This window comes from Petaurus breviceps, unplaced genomic scaffold, assembly GCF_028583685.1.
Source record: "Petaurus breviceps papuanus isolate PSGF00001 unplaced genomic scaffold, PetGlider_PUasm1.0 213, whole genome shotgun sequence".
Taxonomy (NCBI): Eukaryota; Metazoa; Chordata; class Mammalia; order Diprotodontia; family Petauridae; genus Petaurus; species Petaurus breviceps.
In genome coordinates, this window is record NW_027185860.1 from 12,270,129 (window position 1) to 12,296,853 (window position 26,725).

A 26,725-nucleotide genomic window follows, 5' to 3' on the forward strand; every position below is an offset into this window, starting at 1 on the left:
TGATTAACAGACCTTACATAGATCTCTTCTAACTGTAATTCTGAGAGCCTGTGATTCCAGTTTTTTAAAGACTTTAATACCATAAAGTACATAACACCAAAATCATACTAAATATAATCTTTAGGAGACAATTTAGGATTTTAGCACCAACTTAATTTTATTACAGATATCAATTTGTACTGTATTGTAGATATGTAACAGTAAAGGCTAATAGAGTGTTGATTTATCAGATAAAAGCTTTCTTATTTTGTACAAAGCATTTTGTATTTTTATTGTACTTCTGAATTACAAATACAAATTCAGATAAGCTGTTTGAGCATGGTACTTCCAGTTCATGAGGCAGAACAGGGATTCATGTCAAATGAACTATCTACAAGACTGTGGAAGAAATATTAAGTCATTCAAAAGCAATCTTGTACTTGTATTGAAAAAAAACTCTTAAATTCACATAATGCATGGGGTTTCCTCCCCCCAAAAAATAGAGATTTGGTTAATTCAAACAAAAAAAAATAGAATGTAATTTGAGACATTCAAAATGAAAATTCCCTACCAGAATGTGTTCCAACTTAGAAAAAAGTGGGAAAATTCAGTAGAATGTTTGTAATTAAGTGTGATAAGTGAGAACTATTATTCTCATGATCCTGTTTAACTGACCTCTTGGCTACCCTATTTTCTGCCTTATACTGCCCCCCTCCACCCGCCCAAAAAAAGTAAGGTAGAAGAGGAAAATAATTCAGCCTTTAAAAAAAAAAAATGCAAGCATTCTGTGTGAAATGTGTGGTAGAGATACAGTGCAGGAGTTTATAATCTAGGGAGATTATAAAGTAGGTCATGCATATATACACAACTGTAACATGAGATAGAACTTGTGTATTTGAGAGAAATAAAAAGTTCTATGAGAGTTCAGAAGTCAAAGAAAGTAGTGGCAAAGTTACTCTAACTAGAGGAAAGCAAAAGAAAAAAAGGGAAAGAACAAAGAAATATGGGGTTGGGGAGGTGAGGGAAGTACAGAATTTCTTTTGAGTACTACTAGAAGTCCAGTGACTCTAGGAGAGTGGGGAATAATAGTGTTAAATAGGTGGTAATTATTTAGTGACTCCAGCGATATTTGATTTTTTTTTAAATGAGACACCACTAAGGAAACACAAGTAAATTCATGGGGAAAAAATACGGACACTAAAATATAAGCCTGAAGACAACAAATAGAACATGCTTAGTCTTAGAAAAATGAAAGTCTTAAAGTTCTCACAAAATATTAGAAATGTTAAAAAGAATTGGACTCTAGAAAACTAGAAATGTATACTTGCAATTTGCTTTATAATGCTGGAATTTCTAATAAGGTAGGAATAGAGCAAAGTGATTTAGAATTCAACATAAGGTGCTGTTCAGATCCCATTTCTGGATATAAACCAAGAAAACCAATACATTACCAGTCAAGTATTTATTGAAGACATTCCCCAGTTGACCAAATAATCTTGTTGAAGTAGACATTTTCTTTGTGGGCTCTAAACTCAGGAATGAATGAAAAAAGGAAAAGGAGTTTTAGCAGTAAAACACAAGCAGGTTCTGCAATGCAGGAATTTACAGTAAACAAGCATATAGAGAAAATAATTTATTCTGAGTCCAATCTCCTCTGATTCACATATATAATGTGAATGAAGTGAGCCTCATTATATCTGTCCCTGTAGTAGCAAATGCAACAGAAAGGGCCCAATAAAAGCAAAGAACTTCAGAATTTTGCCAATTTTGGAGTGCCATTACTGCCTCTTACATTCTTATACCTGACCAAAAAGAAATTGAGGCCATACCCCTAAACCCATTCTTTTTCCTCACATTCCCTCTAACATTATCCCCTCTCACATCCTTCTTTCAGTCCAGACTGATGAAAATGTGGCCCTTGTGCTTGCCAAGACCAGCCCCTCTGTACATGTACTGGGTTGTTGGGGTTTTTTTTAGACTTCCTTAGTTCTTTTATTATTGTTAAAATATTAATTTTACTTAAATGATAAGGGAAATGTTTGATGATCAAAACTAACTATGATACTGCACACATACTTATTACATGTCAGGGATAACAGAAGATATATGCTTAAGTATGAATATATGTGCATATACTATATATTCATATGTGCGTATATCTGTATCAGTGTGTGTATATATATATATGTATACACACACACACTTCTCTTTCAGTATCAAAAGAAAATACTTAGTATATACAAATTCCAGTGATGAAGATCCTTCTACCAATGGAAATATGCAACTTTAAAAAAATTTTAACTTATAGAATAAAACAAGTATTTCCATAACAGTACAATAAAAGAATTGTACATGAAGCTGCAAAAATACACAACTTGCTCTTTCAAATATGCAACAAAATTATGTAAATTTATTTTTTCTTCCTCCAGATGTGTACCATTAGACACAAATGGTGTGTGTGTGTGTGTGTGTGTAAAATTATTCTGTACTTCTATTTATCAATTCTTTCTCAGTTCTTTTATATGTCCACAGTTAATTTGGGTATTTACAAGACAAAATAACATTTACTCAAAGTTGTTTCTTAAAACAATATTGCTGTTACTGTATGCAATGTTCTCTTGTGTCTGCTCATTTCAGTATTCATTATTTCATGCAAGTCTTGCCATGTTTGTTTTTTTAATAATATCATTGAGATAATTTCTTATAGCAAATCATATACCAAAACTTGTTCAACCATTCCCCAATTGATAGGCATCCCTGCAATTTCCACTTCTTTGCCACCTCAAAAACAGCTGGTATAAACTTTCCCTTTTCCCTAATCTTTGCAAATAGATCAACTAGAGGTATTGCTCGATGAAAGTATGTAGGTAGTTTAATAACTTTGTGAATAATTCCAGATTGCTCCCCAAAATGATTGGATCATTTTACAATTCCACCAAAAATGAATTACTGTCCCAATTTTTCCATATCCTCTCTAACATTTATCACATTCCCCTTCTTTTTAGCCCATCTGATAGGTGTAAAATGATACCTCATGGTTGTTTTAATCTGCATTTCTCTATATAAAATGACAGAGCATTTTTATATGACTATAAAGTCAGTTTTATTTCTTCATTGGAAAACTTCCTGTTCACTTTTTTTTTTTTACCATTTATCAATTGGGGAATGACTTGTATTCTTTTTTTAAAGTTGAAAAATAGTACAATTTATTAATACGTGGGGGAAAATGTACAGTGTGTATCACCTGTTACAAAAAAGTGAGTTAGGAGTGTCCTTTCATATTGTTTCTTTTTAAAAATTTTTTAGTCTTTATTAATTTGTTTACTTTTAGTTTACAAGATTCAATTCCACAATTCCTTGAGTTTCAGATTTTCTCTCCCTCCTTCCCTCTCCCTCACCCATGGTGGCATACAATCAAGTATAGGATCTGCAAATACTTTCACATTTGACATTAGTTAGATCATAAAGAAGGATTGTATCAGATGGAATGAACAATGGGAAAGAGGAAACAAAACCAAACAAGAAAAATGAAAAGAGCAGGTATCAATCTGGATTCAAACTCAGTTCTTTCTAGTTCTTTCTCTAGATGTAGACATCTCTCTCCATCATGAGTCTTTTGGGGTTGACTTATAACCCTGCATTGCTGAGAAGAGTCCAGTCTGTCAAAGTTAGTTGGGAATGACTTGTATTCTTAAAGATAGTATAGAGTTATTTATATATTTTAGATGTGAGACCTTTATCTGATAAACTATAAAAAAAATTTCCCCAATTTTCTGCTTTCCTTCTGATTATTTGTATAAAACTTTTTTAATTTAATGTAATTTAAATTAGCCATTTTATACCTAATTTTGCTCTCTATCTTTTGTTTATTCATAAATTATTCACCTATCCACAAGTCTGATAAGTAATATATTTAATGTTCTTCTAATTTTCTCATAAAATCTCTGTCTAGGTCATGTATCCATTTTGACTTTATCTTGGTAAATGGTGTGAAATATTGCCATACTACTTTCCAGTTTTCCCAACAATTTTTACCAAATAATGAAGTCTTATCCCAAAATCTTGTCTTTACACTTGTCAAGTACAAGACTATTTTGTTTATTTGCTGCTATAAATTATGTCTACTCTTTTCCATTGATTTCCCTTTCTATTTCTTAGCCAGCACTAGTAAGTTTTCTATAATTACTGCCTTGTAATACAGTTTAAGACCTGATACTGCTAAACTTCTTTCCTTTATACTTTTTCCATCATTTCCTTTAAAATTCTCAACTTTTTGTTTTTCTAAATGAATTTTATTTTTTCCTAATTCAGTAAAATAATTATTTTGGAAATTTAATTGGGATGGCATTGAATATATGAATTAGTTTGGGTAAAATTGCCATTTTTATTTTATATTATTATTGTATTTCATATATATTTTATTATATTGGCTCTGCCTAACCCTGAACAATTAATATTTCTCCAATTATTTAAATTTCATTTTATTTGTATAAAAAGGATTTATAATTTTGTTAATATACTTTCTGGGTTTGTTTTGGCAGGTGTATCCCGAGGTATTTTATTTATACTGTCTAGAGTTATGTGGTATTTTTTTTTTACTATCTCTTGAAAAGTTTTGTTTGCTATATATAGGAATGCTGATGATTTATATGGATTTACTTTATATCTTGCTACTTTGCCAAGATTATTCATTGTTCCAACTAACTTTTTAGTTGGGTTTTTGTGACTTTCCAAGAATATCATCATATATGCTTGATGCTATCCTATCTCATCTTGTCCAACAGGTTACCTCTACTGTCATCTCCACTTGCTCCCTAACTTCGATTTCTCCTTAAATACTGGTTCCTTCCTTGCTGCCTATAAACACACCCAAGTCTCCACCATCCTTAAAAAGCCCTCAATAGATCCTGTCATGCCCACTAACTATTGTCTTATACCTGTCATTCTCTTGTCAGCTAAAGTCCTTGAAAAGTCATCTATATTAGGTATCTCTGCTTCCTCTTCTCTCATTTTTTTCTAAACTCTGGAATCAGGCTTCTTACGTCATGATTCAACTAAAATGTACTCTCCAAAGGTAACAAAATATTCTAATGACCTTTCCTCAATCATCCTTTATCTCCAAAACATTGAATGCTGATGACCAGCTTCTTCTGGATATTCTCTCCTTTCTGGGTTTATGTGGGTGATTTCTCTTGGTTCTCCTCTCCTGCCTTCTCATTCTTCTTTGCAGGAGCTTCATCAATGTCTCAAACACTAACTGTGGGTGCCTTCTTAACCCCTACCCTTAGGCCTCTACTCTCTCTATATACCGTCTCACTTGGTGATCTTAGGTTGGTGAACTCACTTGGTGAACCTTTAGATTCAATGAGCATCATTATGCACGTGACTGCCAGATTTATATATCCAGTCTTTCTCCTGAATTCTAGCCTTGCACCACCAGATTTTGTATGTCCCATGGGGATTTCAAATTCAACAAATCCACAGATTAATTCCCTATTTTTTTCCCCTCAATTCCACTCCCCCTTCTTAATTTTTCCTACTACTCTCAAGAGTACTAACATCCTTCCAGTCTTCATCTAGGTTTGATTACTCAAGTGTCATCTTTAACTCTTCAGTCTTACCCCACATATCCAATCACTTGCTATATATTTTCATTTATTTTTCTACCATCTCTCTGGAATAGATCTTCTTGCCTAGATTATTACAATAGCCTTCTATGTGGACACCTTGTTTCAAATCTCTCCCTACTCCAATTCACTTTCCACTCAGTTGCCAAAGTGATTTTCCTAAAGTGTAAGTCTGCGTCAGCCTCCAACTCAAACAAGTCCAGTGGTTATCTGCCTTTAGCATCAAATTTAAACTGTTAAGTATGTAAAGTTCTTTTCAGTCTGGTTCCATACTATCCTTTCAGTCTTCTTACTTATCACTTCCCTATGCACTTTATGGTATAGTCATACTGGTCTATTTGCTGTTCCTTGCACAGTACACCTCATCTCCCATATCTTTGTCCCTTTACACTGACTGTACTTGGTGCTTCAAATGCTTTCCTTCCCAATCTTAGCCCAAGCCCTGTTTCTTGTAGGAGATATTTTTTAGTGTCTTCCACTACTGTCCCAGTAAGTAATGGAGAGTCACTGGAGTCTTGAGTAGGGAGGTGACCAGTTAGCCATGTGCTTTATTTTTCATCTTTATTTTCAGTTCCAAATTCTCTCCCTCCTTCTAGCCCCTTCTGCACCCACTGAGAAAGCTTGAAAAATACCTTTTATACATGTAAAGTCATGTAAAAGATATTTCCATGTCGCAAAAGAAAAAAATAGCAAGAAAAATAAAGTGAAAGAAAAATATGCTTAATTTTGCATTCAGAGTTCATTAGTTCTCTTTTTGGAAGTTGATAGTATTTTTCATCATGAATCCTTTGGAATTGTGGATCATTATTCTGATCAATAGATCAGAATAGCTAAGTCTTTCACAGTTGGTTGCTGTTGCAATATTGCTATTACTGTGCACAATGTTCTCCTGGTTCTCACTTCACTTTGTATCAGCTTATTATGTCTTCCCAGGTTTTTCTGAAGCTATTCACTTTGTCATTTCTTAAAGCGCAATAGTATTCCATCACAATCATATACCACAACTAACTAAAACATTCCAAAACATTCCCTAGTTGATGGACATGCCCTCATTTTCCAACTTTTGCCACCCCAAAAAGAGCTGCTATGAAATTTTTGTTCAAAAGGATCCTTCTTCTTTTATCTCTTTGGGGTAGTAGCAGTATTGCTGGGCCAAAGTGCATACATACAGTTTTTAATAGCCATTTAGGAACTATATGTGAACCAGAGTTAGAGATTGGACTCAGATTAAAATCTTTGCTTTCTCAGTATACTCATGCTATAAAACATGGACACCTGCATTGCAGAACCTGCTTGTTTTGTGCTTCTGAAACTCCTGTCATTATTTTCATTAATTCTAGGGGTTGGTTTGGATTCCTTATAGGACATGACCTACTTCAGCAGATTACTTGTTTAAGCCGGGAATGTGTTGAATAAATGAAAAACTTGAGGAAAAAGAGGTTTGGAATAGCTACAGACATCGTCCTGTTTAATGAGGGCCAGGCTGAGATAAAGTATCATAATTTTAGAATGAACCCTGTTAACATGGTTTAATTATTCCAGTTGCATTCAGCAACTCGTAGCAAGGACAAAGGACACAGATGATGGGAGTAATACAAGATTGTTGTTTGGCAAAGCATGATCAAAGATGGGATAAAGAAACAATGGATTTGAGAATAAACTATGGTGTTGGGTTAAACTTTCCCAAGATTGGGAAAAGAGAAAAGTGTGGCCAGATTTGATGGACTGAGATGGTATTGAAAGCTAGAGGGACTGAAGGGTCATGATGAAGAGGAAAAGTTTAGCAGGAGTAAGGCTTAGAGACATTAAAAAAAAATTAGGATCAAATAGAAGAATTTTTGGAGTCCTTAAAAACAGAAGTGGACAGGTGCATAATTATCAACATTCTTGTGCAGAGCTTAAGTGGATGATGAAAGGATAAATCATGGGAAGTTTGAAGATAACTTGAGGAATTGGGAAGTTACAGTATTTGTGGGAATATTAATGTTAAAGTCACCCAGTAAGAGGGTGGGAATTGTGCTGTAGAGAAAGAGTATGAACCCAGCAGAACTGAGAATATTCTTGAGGCCAATAGATAGAAACTACTAAAATTTGAATGGGGTGATGAATTCGGATTGCAAGAACCTCAAAGGAATGATGAGTGTAGAGAATGTCAGAAAATGACAATGGGGAGCAAGTATTCTGACTGTCCTTGACCTGTGAGTGAAAGTGTAGCTAGAAATGCAATATCACTGGAAGGAGTCAGAAGATGGAGGGGGCAAGAGAAATGGTAAAATATGAAAAGGAAGTTTGTTAATTATGGAACACAGGTTCCAGAGAGCATATAGGCCTTGAATGAAAGAATGGGAACAGGGCTGTGAGGTGGAAAAAATGAAGGAGCAAATGGCTGGAGTGGAGGAAATATTTGTTCTGCAACATTAAGGGCACTCAGTAACACTAAATGAAAAAGGTGGTGAAAGTATGTTATTTGATGAGGAATGACTCTCTAGGCAGAGTATCTATGAGGTCAGCTGATGAAGACAGGCAATTAGAAGGTTCAAGTTAGACCTTCAAAATTTCAGCACAACTCAAGAATTTCAACACGATTTCAACTTCCTTTCCTTAGTGGACATGGGCAGAAGGCATTGTGCAACCAGTCAGCTACCAGCTGTTATGTCCAGGAGTCAGGTAGTATTGTGGCTTTGGGGCTTCTGGACACCTAGTGAAAAGGCACAACAGTAGTATGTCCTGTCCTTTCTCTAGGAGGGAGGAGGGCCTGGCCATCGGGAGAGAGTGAAAATGGGAGACAAAAAGAGGGTAGCAGAGGAAGGAGCACGGCACTTGGGAATCATGAGACCTGACTGTTCAAGCTCTGGCTATGCCACTTAACCTGGTGACACTGTAGAAGTGACTTCACCCAAGAGATCCTGGGACTAAATGATCTGTAAGGTGTCTGATTTTTAACAATCTACATTGCAAATTTTTGCCCTTCGTTACAAATGAATCAATCATCAATAAGCATTTCTGTTTCAGGTACCATCCTAAGTACTGGATATATAAAGACAAAAAAGAAACTGTCCCTGCCTTCAATGAGCTTACATTCTATGGAGAAAACAATGGACACATATGTAAAATATATACAAAATATGTACCAAAGACAGGAAAAATAATAGGGAGAGAGGAAGCACTAGTTGCTGAGAGGTTAAGGGAAGGCATACTACAGGAGTTGTGTGAAATTCTGTCCACTTTTTATTGGGAACTTGACAAACATGAACATTTCAGTGTTCAATATGCCGAAAGGATTTTAGTGGAAACTGAATTTCTATTCTTTTTTTTTTTTAAACGTATATCGAATTTTTGGCAGTAGTAACAAAGTTTCTTTGCTTGTCTGTCCTCTAAACATTTTCCTGTTTAAAATATCTCTGCGTTTAAGTATACACATATATAAATATACACACACTTATTTATGCTCTCTCAGAAACTTTTAAACCAAATTATCTTATTGCATGGTCGAAGATTACTGTAGATACGCTTTTAAATGCTTAAAATTATAAAATATAATATAATAAATATATTTTATTTATTATAAAAAATATAATATAATAAATATATTTTATTTATTATAAAAAATAAAATATAATAAATAAAAACCAAGGGTTAGTGAAAAGAAAAGATGTATTTTTTTCCCTGTAAGTGCAAGGATCCCTTGCAATTCATACACCAATCGTAGTGTTGTGCAATTAGACACACAGCCGGGTCACCGAAGAGAGTTCACAGGCACGACACACTTTAAAGTTTCATCCACAGTTATTAACGTTCTCTCCATTCCTCTGGCGCCCGATCACCAAAACAAAGACTCGGGCCCCGGTTTGTGCTTCTGGAAATTGAACACCGTGAAAGGCGCCGGCTGTGGCGCACGCGGACCCCACGGTCTTCACACACACATAGAACATGTAACGCACATATGTGTACGTCTCCATGTAGGCGAGAAAGGACCCGGCGCACAAGCCCTGGAGGACCCCCTGCGTCTATCTCTGACGTCTGCGGGTTACATTTCCATCCGGAAGAGCTCATTTCCTCTGTCAGTGTCGCACTTCCGGCGCCAGGGGATGAACGGCTGGGCTCCGGGGACGGCCTCCACTTGAATGGACTGAGCTGAGAGGAGGGGGAAGGTTCATCATCCGGAACCTCGAATCGAGAGCTCCTGTCCCCGGGAGGGCACCGGTGACTCGCCGCACCTCTCCGCGCATGGCATATATGGGAAAGCACTTCTGCGCATGGCGCGGAGGGAGGGGAGGAAGTGCTTCCGGTTACAGTTGCTAAGGCGGCTGCCGGGCCGGCGGGGTCGATCTCTGCGCCCCGCCCGGGGGTCAACATGTCGGGGCTCAACAAGATGGAGCTAGAGGGCTGTCGTGACCTGCTAGGCCTCATGGAAACTTCCGAAATCCTCGCGCTGTGCGACACCATCACCAACCGCATGGTTCAGCCCCAAGACCGCCAAGGTGAGGTCGGTCCGGCCGGTGCCCGACGCCGGGGAGGGGGGAGTCGCTGTGGGGGCCCCATCCCGCGCCTCTGGGGACTTGAGACGGACGGAGGGGAGCTGGGGAGGCGGGGTGCCGAGCCGAACGCGGCGGCCCTGGAAGGCCCGCTGCCCCCCTTCCTTTGTGACGCGGCGGGAGCCAAGGGGACGAGGCCCGCCCGGGGCCTTCTTAACCTACATCGGCTTTCGGGAGTCCTCGCCCTGGGATATGGGGCTCAAAGCCTCTGAGAATCGACAGACCACAGAATAGAGTTTTAAGATTCCTCCGCCCCAGACCAACTTTCGCGCCTTTTTTTTTTTTTTAAAGCAATCGGGGTTAATGAAGTAACTTGCTCCAGGTCACAGGGCCAGGTGTCTCTGGGTGGGTGCTGTGTCCGCGCCCGGGTTCGATCCCGGGTCATCCGGACACTGGGGCAGTGCTCTTAGTCTCTGTGCTACGTGGCTTAACTTTGGGGGGCCTCAGTTTCCTCGCATGAAAAATCAAGGGGCTTAATTAAGACGCGTTCCAAGGTTCCGCAGTCCGTCTGACTAGGAAAAGCAGAGTCGGAGTTGGCCCCCGAGTCTGGGAAGGTTGGGCAGTGGCCGGGGCTCCCCAAACTCTTCTTAACCCAGCTTGCCTCGGTTTCCTTATCTGTAAAGTGATCTGGAGAAAGAAAAGGCAAACTGTTCTGGTGCCCGGCACAGCTGCCCATGAGCTAGGTGGAGGAGCGCTGGACTGAGGGAAAGGTGCAGTGAACGCCTGCTGTGTGGCAGGTCTCGTGCTGAAGGCTGGGGATGCAGAAAGAGGTAGCAGATGTCCCTTCCGTCTAATGGAGGGGATGCTGTGCAAACATACAAAGCAAGCTGTTTACAGGGCGAAGAGGAAATAATGATGAAAAGAGGGGAAAGCCCTGGAATTCAGAGTGGCTGGGGAAGTTTGAATCCTGTGTCAGACACTTATCAGCCGTGTGACACCGGCTGCTTTGCTTGTCTGTAAAATGAGAGAATTAAGACTGTTCTGTGTAAAGACTCAGGAAACTTGGGTTTTAATGCCATCTTTATTGGCAAAGGTTCGGCATTACATTGGGCGGGTCATTTTACTTCCATGGACCTTTTTTTTTTATTCGTTTCTTAAATGAGAGGAGTGGGACTGGATTGGGAGATCTGTGATCCATGAATTTCATTTTAAAAAGTATTTTGATAACTGTAAATAAGATTGGTTTGTTTTCTAATTCTGTGTATTTTTTTTTTCGTTTAAAAATATTGAGAAGGGTTTCATAGGTTTACCGCTCTGCCAAAGGAACCTATGATGATACAAAAAAAGTTAGATGATCTCTTCTAATTTTGATGTTGCAAGAAAGTATACTTTTAAATTCAGTGTACTTTCCACTACATCACTGGACTTACGCTCTTATATACTTTGCCACATAGCTGCCCCGCCACCACTTACTGTTCCTGGATGATTCTTCTATGTCTTGCCCCCCAGTACTGGGTTTCTTTAACTAGCACACATCTATTAATTTTTCATGGAGTACATTGGACATATCTATGTTGATTTATGTAACACATTCTAATAAGTAAACATAGTGATTATTCCCATTGACCCTATCCATTTTCTTTGGTTGTTTCAACCATGTATTGAATGCATTAGTATCTCTTTGGATCTTGCAGTTTTATGTAACCATTTCTTTCAGGACCAATGTACATTTAGACATGGCTTTTGTTTTTGTTTTATTTCAACACACTATGGAACTTTTTTTGTTCCTGTAAAATTAAATTGTATAGATAGAAGAAGTGATTGAATTGAATGTTATACAGCTGGCATTTTCATGCTTATTTAGGAGAATTTACCATTTCAGAATTGGGCTTTATGGCATAATGAAAACTTAAAGGAATTCTAGATCAAATCCTGGCTCCACTGCTTGCTGCTTATGTGACCCTGGGCAAATCACTTTACATCTCTGGACCTCATTTTCTTCATTTGTGAACTAAAAGCTTTAAAATAGATGTTTTCTAAGGCCCCTTTCATCTCTACATCAGTGAGATCCCTTTTTTTAAAAATACTATTTGTTAATTCTTTGCTTCAGTTTCTATATTTGTAAAATGAGATTGTTGAACTAGATGGTCCTCTAAGGTCTTGATTCCAAGATTCTACAAATTAGAAATATGGGTGATTGGTTTTTTGTTCTGGACCTGCAATTTCCATAGTTAGGGAACTATCTCTGAGGAAGTTCCTACTACCAGTTTAGTTTTACGACTTAGAAAATGTTATTTCTCAATTTTCACAATTAAACCTTGAAATTAAATTCCACATTCAGAACAAATTATTTGTTTGAAACTTTGGTTTAATTACATGGATTTTTTAAATAGAAAATTTCTTAATGATTTTTTCAGTTTAATATTCTATTTAGTAATTTATTCTGTTTAAGCTTTACCACACACAATTGCATTTGATCCTCACAATCCTGTGAAACACTGCTGGCATTTTGTCTGTTTTATGAATGAGGAAAGTTAGACTACAAGTTCTTAAATGATTGGCCTGTGGTACTCAGTTAAAGGATCTGTTGATTTATGGTAACTAATTAGTGTTGGAAGTGAAATTTGAGCTCATGTCTTTCTTAACTTCAAGTTTTATCCTTTTTTTCCATTATATTATACTGCATCTTAAGAATCTAGGATCCTATTAAACTTGAATACTAGACCTAGTTTTGATTTCTGGCAGTTTGTATTTGCTAGATCTAGTATATCATTGCAACTCCTCCAGCCTCCTCATTGTATGCAATTCCTATTCATGTCTTTGCATAAATTTTTCTTGAGGACTCTTCCCACTGTGTGTTAGACCTTTCTTTTCTTCTTTTCCTGTCCAGGGAGACTAGTATAGCATTTAGTTATCTATTTTTGGTCTCATCCATATGTTACAGATTTACTGCTTTTTCATGTCTTTGGTATGTCTTCAAAATAACTTATAAAATCCTATGGTTCTGATTGAATTTAAATTTTCAGCATAAAAATTTGGATAGTATTCTTAATAAATACTATCTTTAAATTGTGTTATTGAATGCAAAAGTAATATGTGCTATTTGGGTAATAGCACTTCTTTTAAAGAGACAATGCAAATTTTCATCCTGTCTTTTTGGAGGCAATTTTTTAAAAATTTGAATGAAAAATAGTTGTAGAGGAAGGAGAAGTCTGAAGGGCAGAAATTTGATGTGGCTTCATTTGGAAAATTTTAGAACAAAAGTCATTATTAGCTTAATGTACTTATTTAATCATTCATTCACTATTTTTGCAAATTCTTTCCAGATGCCATTCGTGCAGTATTAGCTTATAGTCAAAGTGCTGAAGAACTTCTGAAGAGAAAAAAAGTATACAGAGAAATCATATTTAAGTATCTAGCAATGAAAGGAGTTATTGTGCCTCCAGGTTCTGAAAAGCACAATCTTATTCAATATGCAAAAAATCACTGGAACAAACCAGAGTTGAAGGTGGAAGAAACAATGGAGAGCGTTCCAAAAACAGAAGACACCATACTGTGTGAACAAGTTAAGATTACTTTTATTTTCTTTAAATTTTTGTATAATTTGGAGATAAAAGAATAATCTTAAATATGGCAGAAATTACTGTTGTTTGTTAGCTTTATAAAACACTCTTTCTTAAGAAGTACAGAGCTCAACTCCAGGTTATTCTATCTTTGGCATTGAGTGGTCCATGGTCACAACTTATATGTATCAGAGACAGGATCCAAATTCAGTTCTTCCTGACCTAGGTTGTCCTGTCTAATATCATGCTGCCATTTAAAGTTTTGTCATTACATATTTTCTGAGGTATTTTTTTGTTAGTTTAAGACAGCATGGGAGTGGGTTGTTTTTTTTTTTTGGTCCAACAAATTCAATTAAAACAAAAATTTGACTTATTCTAAGGATAAGTACTGTAACAAAAATAAATTTGTATGACAGCCTGGGATCTGGAAGAAATATAACTATATATAGTAAAATTTTAATTCCAAATTGTGTTAATTCAGAGGAGGAGGCTTACACTCTTTTATTCATACCAGATAATTTGCTTAACTTGTTAGTGTAAATAGTATTGCCAAGGCAATATCATTCAATTCTAAGATAGGTTTTTGTGCTTAATTATATGTAAACAATAGATTAAATTAATAAACTGATTTAGTCAGGTAGCCAGAAGACCTTTATCAAATAGACCTTTCCTTAATTTGAAATACTTTTTATATTTGGAAGCAAAACTATATTTTAAAAAACCCAAAGTGTAATTTATTTTACTCGTACTGTCCTTTACACAGTTCAGTTAAGTGACATTTTATTTAATGTGTGATCAGTATGGGTAATGGTTTAAAAAAGGAATCCATGTCACATTATCAGTCTTTTATAGTTGATCCTTGAAAGAAGCTACGCTATGACCATCTTGGACCATCTTAATTCTTACTAATTTTGAGTGATAGCTTTTTAAAAAAATGTAATAGTTAATCTTTGGTAATATGGCACTTTTTCCATTTATCCTATTAATGATGAAGTGCAAGTGAAAAACCAATGTAATTAAAACTGGTTCCACACCATTAATGAAGATGTTTTTATAATATGTACCTACTAATCCTAGAACCATTTAGGGTCTTTCACTACATGAAAAATACTAGGCATAAGTACCTGCTTCTATTCAGTAAGACCCTATACAGAAATCCTATTTTCTAGAGTTTAATCCTAGCGTCTACTTGGTTTTTTTCCTGTTGTCTTTTGAATTGAAAATTTAAAGATATATAAGATTGTTGTCATAAAGTGGTTTGGGAGAATATGTTCAAGTAAATTGGAACATACTTGTATGAGCTATTCAGTGTCTGTCAGTGGTTTTTTTTTTTTTTGACTTAAGCAAATTAGTTTGTCTACAAAACTTGCATAAAAATATAAGCGGTAGAGTAAAAAATTCTTAGAAAATGATTTTTTTTTTTGTCTTTTGGAGGGCAATTGGGGTTAAGTAACTTGCCCAAGGTTACATGGCTAGTGTTTTTTGTGTGTGTGTGCTAAGTGTTTGAGGCTGGAACCGAGGGGTCCTCCTGACTCTGGGGCCAGCTCTTTACTCACTGCGCCACCTAGCCGCCCCCAGAAAATGATTTTTTAAAAGACATATTCAGCATTATCAGCAACAGTACCTTTCTGTAGCAATGTTGATAATTTAGACTCTCTGGAGTTACTTTCTTACCTAGTTTTCATGATAATTGGCTGGTCCTTTTCTGTTTATTTTTAAAATACCCAACAAAATTGTAATGTAGATAGCTCTAAGATTGTATAGATCTCAAAGGACCCTCAGAGGTTCGGCTTCATCTTTTTATAGCTGAGAGAAGTGAAGTTTAGGGAAGAAGTAAACATCAGTGTCAGTACTTGAATCCAGATCCTCTGACTCCAAAGTCAGTGCTTATTCACTGTTCTCTGCTATCTACAGAAGTTTTGTGTGTACCCTAACAGACTTGGTTCATAAACCCATACCTCTCAATATGGATCTTTGATCTTATCATATCAGGGTGGGGAACCCACAGCCTTAAGGCCACATGTGGCCCTCTAAGTCCTCAAGTGTAGTGCTTTGACTGAATCCAAACTTCGCAGAATAAATCCCCTTAATAAAATGATTTGTTCTGTGAAGCTTGGACTCAGAAGGCCAATGACAGAGAAAACCACATTGACTCAAGGCTGCAGGTTCCCCACCCTTGGCAACCATTCCCTACAACAGTACAGATCACTACATGCATATGCCTACCCATTCTGTGTGACTCTTGTCCATGTCCTCACAGAGGTTCACCTTAGGAAATCCACCCCACCGACTGGATGATTTTCCTTATTTTCTCCTGACACCACAATTATTATATTGGAGTACACAGTCTTTCAGTTCACCAGTTATGTCTTGCTGTCACCAAGAGTTCCCTTTTTCAGTGTTATATTTCTCTGAAGACAGCCTTTACTTCAGTTCTTTTTGTAGTTCTTTGTTATAGTTTTTTCATAGACTGTAGTGTTCCATGATTCACAGCCATAGAACAAAACAAGGAGAATATTGATATTAAAATAGATGAGCTTTTGTTTCTGGGAGAAGTTTGAGAACATTATAGAAGCTTTGTAATTTACTAAAGGTTGTGAGGTCAAGGGATCTTTCCTCATATTTAATTTTGGGCCCAATTTATTGTTAAATGTGCATGTTCTGTCTAAGATGTGTAGATGTTTTATTGTTTCCATGAAACCTAGACTTGAAAAATGGATCATATAGCTAACCTAGATTTTTCTTTACCGACAGGAAAAAAGAGAAAAAAAACATGAACAATTTGATGATTGTTACAAGTTAGGAGAAGAATTCTGCCAATGGTTCTTTGAGCTTCTTAACTCTCAGAATCCTCTCTTTGGACCACCCCAAGAAAAATGGGGACCACAGCACTTCTGGGATGATGTCAAGCTAAAGTTTTGTTACAACACATCAGAACAAAATGTGATAGACTATCATGGTTCGGAACTGGTGAGCCTTCGTTTACTATCTCTGGTGAAAGAAGAGTTTCTATTTCTTAATCCCAACCTAGATCGCAATGGTTTGAAGTGTGTATCCTCTCCACATGGATTAATTGTAGTTGCAGTTGCTGGCACTGTCCACCGAGGCAGTGTGTGTTTGGGCATCTTCGAACAAGTATTTGGACTCATCCGCAGCCCTTTTCTAGCAAACACTTGGAAAATAAAATTTGTCAATCTAAGAATTGTTGGACAGAATTCTCTCGAACCTGGAGTGACATTGGAGAAACCTTCAGTTACACTGGAATCCAATGAATTAGAATCCTTATATAATGGAAATGAAACGACTTGTAGTAGAAATGAAGCATTAGGTACTGAAACCCCTGTTTTGTGTGGTGGAAATGGAAACCGGGCACTGTGTCATGGAAATGAGGCATCACTTAACACATGTGAACTGGAATTACCTAATCCACCAAAACACTGAGCACTGTATGTCAAATTAAAAAATCTTTGTATTCAGAACCTCTTCAGCTTATGCTGTACCAGTATTGCTCAGATGATTTCAGGTCCAAAGGGTTGCTGTGTTTCAGTTAAGATACTTTTTGTTGACTACAAACTAAAATTTTTTGTTAATGCTAATCTCTTTCCACTCCAGTTTGAGCAAGTATTAAGGAGATCTTGATGGTGTTCATCAAATAAATTTCACTTTAGATTTCATAATTAATGTGCCTTAGAAATCAAGTGATATTTTCATTTTATTTTGCAGAAATTCTAAGTCCTTTTTCAAAATGTCTGCTTTATAACAGAAAAATGTATAATAATGTGCATAACTTCCCCAGTCGATTCTTATTTTAAGTTATTTGTACATTTTAGAGATTTTAGAAATATCTCGTTGAGCAGCTGTTACAAAATACAGTATATAGCTCTAATGGAAATCATTTTCTCACTTGAGTACCTGAATGGTAGCCTTAATGCAGAGCAGAGAATTGAACGGCTGAATGATAAACTCTTATATGTATTTAATTGTGTTTGAGGGAAAATTCCAGTGGTCTCTGCTATGGCTATTCATTGTGCATGGTTATATACCTTTCAAAAACATCAGAACTTACTTTCAAATACTGTTTTGGCACTGGCAGGTATTGATTGCTAAATGAGCTAACACTGATCCTTATTTATGCCTACTTGATAAAAAAAAAAATCAGCTTTTTACTATACCACCTTTAAAAATTACTATTCTGAAATTATTTTGATTGGGCTGAGATTTCTTTTTTAATAGTGAATTTCACTCACAAGGTGTTTTTTTGTTGGTATTTTCTTCCCTACTTATTTTGTGTTTGGTTTGGGTTGCACACTTCGATTGCCAGAAATAAATTAATGAAAATAAATTAATTGGCTTACATTCCTCAAACTATTTGCTGATTACCCACGATTTAGTTATTGTTGTCTTTTAATGTATTTTGTGGAATAAAAGCATTTCCATAACATTTTGCACAATAAAAAAATGAATAAAAAATATGAAACTGTACTATGCACAACTTACTATTCCTTTCAAATATACAATAAAATTATTAAATTTTTTTTCTTCCTTTCTCCCCTCATGCCCTAGAGATGGCTTTCATTAGACACAAATAGATAAAAGGATTTAGTTTTAACCAATTAATGAAATCTAGAGTGTGCATATGAGTAATTCTAGAAATTGCCAAGTGAAGTTTCATTGAATATGCTAGTAATAAATTATGTGTATGTGGTAAGAAATGTAGGCTAATGATAAGACTGAATCAGAAGTAATGGAATATCATTTTAAATATTAAAACTAAAAAGTATTAAGACTGAATAACAGTGAAAGGTTGAAATGCAGAATTAAGCAAGAGATTGTACTTGTATTTTTTAGCTATACTATACTGTACAGACTTAGTTTATAGGTATCTTCCTTTGATTTGATAAGGTTTAGAAAAGTTGATAACCCAAACAAAGGAAGATAATTTAACGCTTATAATGTTAAATACGAATATTTAATGTGATGAGGTAAGAGTAAAATATAAGTTTGATGGACCCCTTATATTTTCAGTAGATAAATTTTCTACATTCCTATTTTCACCTCATCTCACATCAAGTTCGATTTTGAAAGAATTAAGAGGAAAGTTCTTGGGAGAGAGAGAATTTAGAAGCAAAATTATTAGACATAGAAAACTAAAGGTTTAAGAAACAAGTATATTTTTAATAGGGTACCATAGTTAAATATTCCAAATTCCAATTTGGCAAGAATGATGTCTTATTCATCACTCTATCCCTGACATATAAGATGCCTTTTACACAATAAGTATTTAATAAATTTCTATTGAAGGAAAAGTAAAATTCCATTGAATATTGAGTGTTATGTTTAAACCACTGCTAGAGTCGCCTTTTGGGCTATTTATTACAGAGAGAAGTAGCATAGGGCAGCCATAAAGCTCTGACCTTGAAGTCATGATAACCAAGTGCTGCTTCTGACATACACTGGCTATGATCCTGGACAAGTCACTCATTCTCTTCCCCCACCCCCTCAGGCAACTCTTAAGGCTTTAAGTTTCTGAACAGTTATTAATCTGCAACCAGAATCTCCTAACCATTTCTCCCCAGTGAGTTCCTTATACTGGTAACATGACAAGTCTAGACTTCCTTCTCTTCCAAAGAAGAAAAAATTATTTGGAGAAATAGTACACATTATAATATAAGGAAGAATAAGCCTTAGGAGAGCTATTAACATTCATTCTGGAACATATAAACAGACTAGATTAGATTTAAGAGAACACTTAGCCATCCTGGAAGATGTAAAGTCATCAGACCTAGATTAACTATATCCTAAGGTACTGAAAAACCTGGCTGCGACAATGTTGAACTATTATTAGTGATAATTTGAAAGGTTGTGGAAAATGGAAGAGGTGTGCCATAGGACTGAAGAAAGTCAAATGTCCTAATTTTTTTTTTTAAGGAAGGAAAATAGAGTGCAAGCTATAGGCCAGTGAATGAGTTGGGGAAATAATTAATATATTAACAGGATAGTCTGTCAGCAAGAAAGGAAGTAGAGCTCTAAGAGCTGTGGCATGACTACATGAAGAACAGGTCATGCCAAACTAATTTCATTTTTTTTTTAATAGTTACTTTAGAAGTTCCCAAACTTATTTGGCCTACCACCTTTTAAAAAAGAAATTAGCACCCCCCCCCCGAAATCTTTAAACTTTTAATGTTTATTTTTAAAAGTGTTATTTCAAAGAAATATTTTTAATTGCACATCTTAAATTTAATAATTTATTTTTAATTTGTGGGTTTTTTCCTGCATAGAAATTTTTATGATACAGTACTGTGTTGTGCAACCGTATAGTATCATACTATAGACAAGTCCTGACAGTCACATATTTCTGTTGATTCATGCTGGACATCCTGACGATGTGCAGCACGCTCATTGGCCAGCTCTTGCTTGAGACCTGTCAGTGGTCTTGACTGCTGATCGGTTATACTTGCATTTTTTGTGTTTATTTAGAAGTAATCACTGACTTTAACTCTGTTACACAACAGATAAAACGTACAAATGATTTTTCAAAATTTTCTTATATTCTCTTCTTTATGCTTCCACTACACTCTTATTTTTATTCAATGCCACCCCCCAATTGCACCTGATGCTACTACTGCCCCCTGAATCATTCCAGTGCCCCCCAGGGGCACTAGCACCCACTTAAGGAATCTCTGTCTAAATGGCTTAGATATACAAAAGTTTCCCTAGCCTTCATCAAAGCATTTGACAAAATTTTCTGCCATTCATATGAACACAATGGAGCAGTGTAAGTTGGGACAACAGTAGAAAGGTGGTTAAATGAGTCAATGCTATCTTCAGAATAGATCTTTAGTAGCATGCCTAGGACTCTGTACTTGACCATATAATGTTTTGACATTGTTTATCAATGATTTGGAAGGAGACATAAATGGCCTACTTGTCAAATCTATATAAAAATTGGGAGGAAAAGCTATCGGTGGATGATGGAATCAGAATGAGAAAAGAGCTCAATAGCCTAGACAAATGGCCAAATCTAAAAGGAAGAAGTGTCTTAAGAATAAATGGCAGGTCCTTTATTTTGATTCAAAAAATCTACTTTTACAAATACTAGGTCTTTTTTTTTTTGGAGGGCAATTGGGGTTAATTGACTTGCCCAAGGTCACATGGCTAGTTTTTGTGTCTGAGGCCACATTTGAACTCAGGTCCTCCTGACTCCAGGGCCAGTGCTCTATTCACTGCACCACCTAGCCGCCCCCAAATACAAGGTCTTATGATGAAGTTTTAGTGAGTTGAAAGTTCTATGTGAATTAATAGGGAAATGTGGAAGCCATTAAAATAATGCATTTTATTATGCATATATTATATGCACAACAATTTTAGGGTGCATTGAGGTAAACTATTCATAACATAAGAGCTGAGAGTCCCATTGCACTGCAGTTTGATCACCACACCTGAATTATTAGTCAATTTTGGACACCTGATATTAGGAAGGATATTGAAAGTTAGAGAACAATCTGAGAAGGGCAATCTGCCATATAAAGATAACTTGAAGTCACTGGAGAGGTTTAGCTTTAGATCTCTTCAAAAGTCTGACGGGCAGTCATATGAAAGATGAATTAAGATTTTATATATTTTGCACCAGAGAATGAGACTAGAAGCAATGGGTTCAAAATGCCAAGAGTTTAATTTAGGCTCAACGTTAAAGTTTAAAAAAAAAAAAACCTTCCTAAGAACTATCTAGAAGTTGATTTGGCTCTCTTGGATTGTGAAGATATTGGATTTTCCCCTCATATGAGATCTTTAATTGAAGGTTAATACCTACTTACTGAGGGGAGATTCCCAGGTGTGGGTTTGGGTTAATAGCCTCTGAGATCTCTTCTGTGATTCAGTAAACTCCAACTGAACAGAGCAAGGAAGGCTTATCAAATACTTTAGCATTTGAGTAAGAATTTTTTAGTGTTAGAACTGGTACAGGTGGCCCTTTAATGAAAGAGTAAGATTTAAAGAAGGAAACAGTAAACAAAGACATATAAGTGGGCATCTGAAATGTGACTCCTTTACCTCTCTATACGTTAGGTATCTAACTCTTCATCAACAAATTGCAATCCATTTTAGTGTTCATTGCCTGAGTCTTGGAAAGGTTAAGTGACTTTCCTGTGTTCCTGCCACTAGTAAATATCAGGCAGAATGGGAAACTAAGTTGTCTTGATTTCAAGTCCAGGACACTATTCGGTATACAACACTACCTCTCTTTATCCATAATTGATGAAAGATAGTATCTCAGCAGAAAGGTGACCATATTACTAATACAGAATGCACTGTTCCTATTAAGTTTACCTCAAGAATATATGAGACTTAAGTCTTTTTAAAAAATTAACTTATTTACTTTTACTTTGCAACATTCAGTTCCACAGTCCCTTGAGTTCCAAATTTTCTCCCCATCCTTCTCCACACTCCTCCCCCCACCATGGTGGCATGCAATCCGATATAGGTTTTACAAATACCTTCACATTAAATATTAGTCAAGTTGTAAAGAAGGGTTATAACCAATGGAATGAACAATGATAGAGAAGATACAAAAAAAAAAAGAGCAGGTGCTTTTGCTTCGATCTGCATTCAGACTCTATAGTTCTTTCTCTGGATGTGGACAGCCCTTTCCATCATGAGTCTTTTGGAATTGTCTTCTTGTGTTGCATTGCTGAGAGGAGCCCAGTCTAGCAAAGTTAGTCATCACACATACGATGTGTCTGTAATTGTGTACAAAGTTCTGGTTCAGCTCTTCTCAGTCAGCATCAGTATCTCCACGTTATTATGAAGTCCATTATTATGAAGTCCATCTGCTCCTCATTTCTTATAGCACAATAGTATTCTATTACATTCATATACCACAGCTTGTTTATCCATTCCCCAATTGATGGGCATCCCCTTGATTTCCAATTCCTTGCCACCACAAAAAGAGCTGCTATAAATATTTTTGTACATACAAGCCTCCTCTCACTTGTATGATCTCTGGGATATAGCCCTAGTATTATTGGGTCAAAGGGTATGCACAGTTTTATAGCCCTTTGGGCATAGTTCCAAATTGCTCCTCCAGAATGGTTGGATCAGTTCACAACTCCACCAACAATGCATTAGTGTTCCAATTTTCCTACATCTCCAGCATTTATCATTTTCCTTTTTTGTCATGTTAGCCAATCTGACCAGTGAGATGTGGTACCTCAGTTGTTTTGATTTGCATTTCTCTAATCAATAGTGATTTAGAGCATTTTTTCATATGATTATAGATATCTTTAATTTCTTCCTGTGAAAACTGACCATTTATCAATTGGGGAAATGACTTGTATTCTTACAAATTTGACTCAGTTCTCTTTATATTTTTAGAAATGAAGCCTTTATCAGAGACAGTGGTTATAAAAATTCTTTCCCAATTTTCCACTACCTTAAATCATCAGCAAGCATTATACATAGTGGAAATAAGCTAGAAGCATTTCCAGTGAGATTGGGGGTGAAACATGGATGTTCATTTTCACCACTGTTATTCAATATTGTACTAGTTATGTTAGCTTTAGTAATAAGAGAAGAAAAAGAAATGGAAGGAATTAGAATAGGCAAAGAAGAAACTAAGCTATCATTCTTAGCAGATGATATGATGTACTTAGAGAATCGAGTAAAAAGTTATTTGAAATAAACAACTTTAGCAAAGTTACAGGATATAAAATAAACCCACATAAATCATTGGCATTTCTATATTACTAACAGAGCCCAACAGCAAGAGAGAGAAAGAGAAATTCCATTTAAAGTTACTGCAAACATAAAATATTTGGGAGTCTACCTGCCAAAATAAACCCTGGAATTATATGAATACAATTACAAAATACTTCACACAAATAAAGTCAGATCTTAATAATTGGAAAAATATTAGTTGCTCGTGGGTGGGTAGGCTGAGCTTATATAATGAAAATGATAATTCTACCTAAATTAATTTGCTTACTCAGCACCATACCAATCAAACTACCAAAAAATTATTTTATAGAGCTAGAAAAAATAATAACAAAAAGCAACTGGAAAAACAAAAGGTCCATAATATCAAGTGAATTAATGAAAAGAAATGCAAGGGAAGGTGCCCTAGCTATACCAGATCTTAAATTGTATTATAAACCAGCAAACATCAAAATCACTTGTTACTGGCTAAGAAATAAGAGTGGTGAATCAGTGCAATAGTTTAGGTACACAAGACATGGTAGTCAATGAATATTATCTACTATTTGATAAACCCAAAGACTCCAACTTCTGGGATAAAAACTCACTATTTGACAAAAACTGCTGGGAAAACTGGAAAACAGTATGGCAGAAACTAGGCATAGACCAACATCTTATACTATATCTCAAAATAAAGTCAAAATGAATATACAATTTAGATATAAAAACTGATACTTTTAGCAAACTGGGATAGCAAGAAATAGTTTACCTGTCAGATTTATGGAGCATGAAAGATTTATGACCAAACGAGACAGAGAACATTGTGAAGTGCAAAATGGATAATTTTTTGTTACGTTAAATTGAAAAGTTTTTGCACAAACATAGCCAATGCAACAAAGATTAGGAGGGAAGCAGAAAACTGAGAAACAATTTTTACAGCCGGTGTTTCTGATAAAGGCCTCACTTCTAAAATATATAGAGAATCGAGTCAAATTTATAAGAATACAAATCATTCCCAGTTAATAAATGGTCAAAGGATATGAACAGGCAATTTTCAGAGGAAGAAATTAAAGCTATCTATAGTCATATGAAAAAATGCTTGTAAATCACTATTAATTAGAGAAATGCAAACCAAAACAACTTCTGAGGTATTACATCACACCTATCCGATTGGCTAACATGACAAAACAGGAAAATGATAAATACTGGATAAGATGTGGGAAAATTGGAACACATTCTTTGTTGGTAGAGTTGGATCCAACCATTCTGGAGAGCAATTTGGAATTATGGCCAGAGGGTTATAAAACTGCATACCATAACCTGGGGCGGCCAGGTGGCTCAGCAAGTAAGAACACTGGCCTCAGTGTCGGGATGACCTGGGGATTGAATCCGGGCTCAGATACTTAGCATCACACCCAGAAATAACTGGCCGTGTAACCTTGAGCAAGTTACTTAACCCCAATTGCTTTAAAAAAAAAAAAAAAACAACTGCATACCCTTTGACCCAGCAATACCAATTCTAGAGCTATATCCCAAAGAGATCATACAAGTGAGAGGAAGACCCATACATACAAAAATATTTATAGCAGCTCTTTTTGTGGTGGTCAATAACTGGAAATTGAGGAGATGTGCATCAGTTGGGGACTGCCTGAATAAGCTGTGGTATATGAATATAATGGAATACTATTGTGCTGTAAGAAATGATGAACAAGTGGACTTCAGAAATCACAGAGGGATATTATCCCTGTCTTTTCCAGCATGCATTATGTTTCTCACACATAAGATTATATTTCCCATCTCTGTGCCTTTGCACAGGCTGGCCACCAGCCTACCTCGTAGGAAGTCCAACAACTACCTCCTATTGAGGCTTTCACTGTCACCTCTGTTTCATTACCTTGTATTTATTTTGCATACAACATACTTTTCTAGTGTATATATAATTGCCCCTATAGAATGTAAGCTACTTGAGAGCATAAACTTTCATTTTTCTCTGTATCCTCAGAGGCTTCGTATAAATAAGGCACGTTAATTGGTCTGTTTCCAAAGATGATTAGGGAAAAAGGAAAAGATCCTATATATTCTAGAATGTATAAAGCAGCTCTCTTTGTGGTGACAAGGAACTGAAAATTGCAGGGATGCCCATCAATTGGGGAATGGCCAAATAAGTTGTGGTATATGATTGTGATGGAATACTACTATGGTATAAGAAATGATGTGCTCAATGGTTTTAGAAACACATGGAAAGACTTGCATTAGGGGGAGGCCAGGTGTCGCAGTGAGTAAGAGTGCTGGCCCCAGCGTTGGGAGACCTGGGATTGGGTCTGGGCTCAGATACTCAGCACCCACACAAAATAACTGGCCGTATAACCTTGAGCAAGTTACTTAACCCCAATCACTTAGGGGTGACCAGGTGGCGCAGTGAGTAAGAGTGCTGGCCCCAGCGTTGGGAGACCTGGGATTGGTTCCGGGCTCAGATACTCAGCACCCACAGAAAAATAACTGGCCGTATAACCTTGTGCAAGTTACTTAACTCTGATTGCTTAAAAAAAAAAGACGCATTAAATAATGAAGAGTGAAATAAGCAGAACCAAGAGAACATTGTATACAGTAGCAGCAATATTGTTTTAAGAAAAATTTGAGTGATTCATTTTGTCTATTATAAATACCCAGATTAGCTATAAATGACATATGAAGAAAGATACTCTCTGCAGCCAGAGAAAAGTGATAAAAAGAAGTATGTGTAAAATAATTTTACTTATTTACCTATTTGTGTTCTATTGTTAGCCATGGGAGTGGAGGGGAGGAAAAAAAAGAAATTTACATGATAATTTTTAATGGAACAGCAAGTTGTGCATAGTAGATTTGCAGTTTCATGTACAATCATCTTTTTAATTGTATTATATTATTGAAATACTTGTTTTATTCCATAAATTAAAAAAAAAAAAACAAATTGACTTGACCAAAAAAAAGAAGCTTTTTTAAACTATGAAGAAATAATCTTATAAACTGAATAGTAGCAATCCACATTATCCTTTAGAATATAAGATACTTTTTCACTAAGTATGATTTATTGTATAAAATAGCAAATTAGAAGCCACTTTATATTTAATTTTAAATGGACCATAATAATGGCCAGTATTATAGGGAATAATATGTATAACTTGCCAAAATATTAATAATATCTGGAACTTAGCTAGCTGCAATTGGAGACTAACTGGAATAACTAGACAGAGAATTAAAACTTGGGCAAAAACAATCATTAAAACTTGGGCAAAAACAATCACAAGATAAGAAGCTCAGTTTATAAAACTCTGTAGGCAAAAACACAGAGAAGAACTTAAGAGTATAATCATAGGTGTGGCTAGGTGGCAGTGAATAGAGCACAGGCCCTGGA

General features: G+C 36.0%; 1 protein-coding gene across 1 annotated transcript; it reads left to right on the forward strand.

The window, feature by feature from the left end:
• Nucleotides 1-9,143: 9,143 nt before the first annotated feature.
• CUNH3orf38 (chromosome unknown C3orf38 homolog) lies at nt 9,144-18,126 on the forward strand. The gene is made up of 3 exons (XM_069093928.1): nt 9,144-10,087; nt 13,408-13,646; nt 16,399-18,126. The coding sequence occupies exons 1-3, from the start codon at nt 9,961-9,963 to the stop codon at nt 17,083-17,085; spliced, it is 1,053 nt and encodes a 350-aa protein (XP_068950029.1). The 5' UTR covers nt 9,144-9,960; the 3' UTR covers nt 17,086-18,126.
• The last annotated feature ends 8,599 nt before the right edge of the window (nt 18,127-26,725 follow it).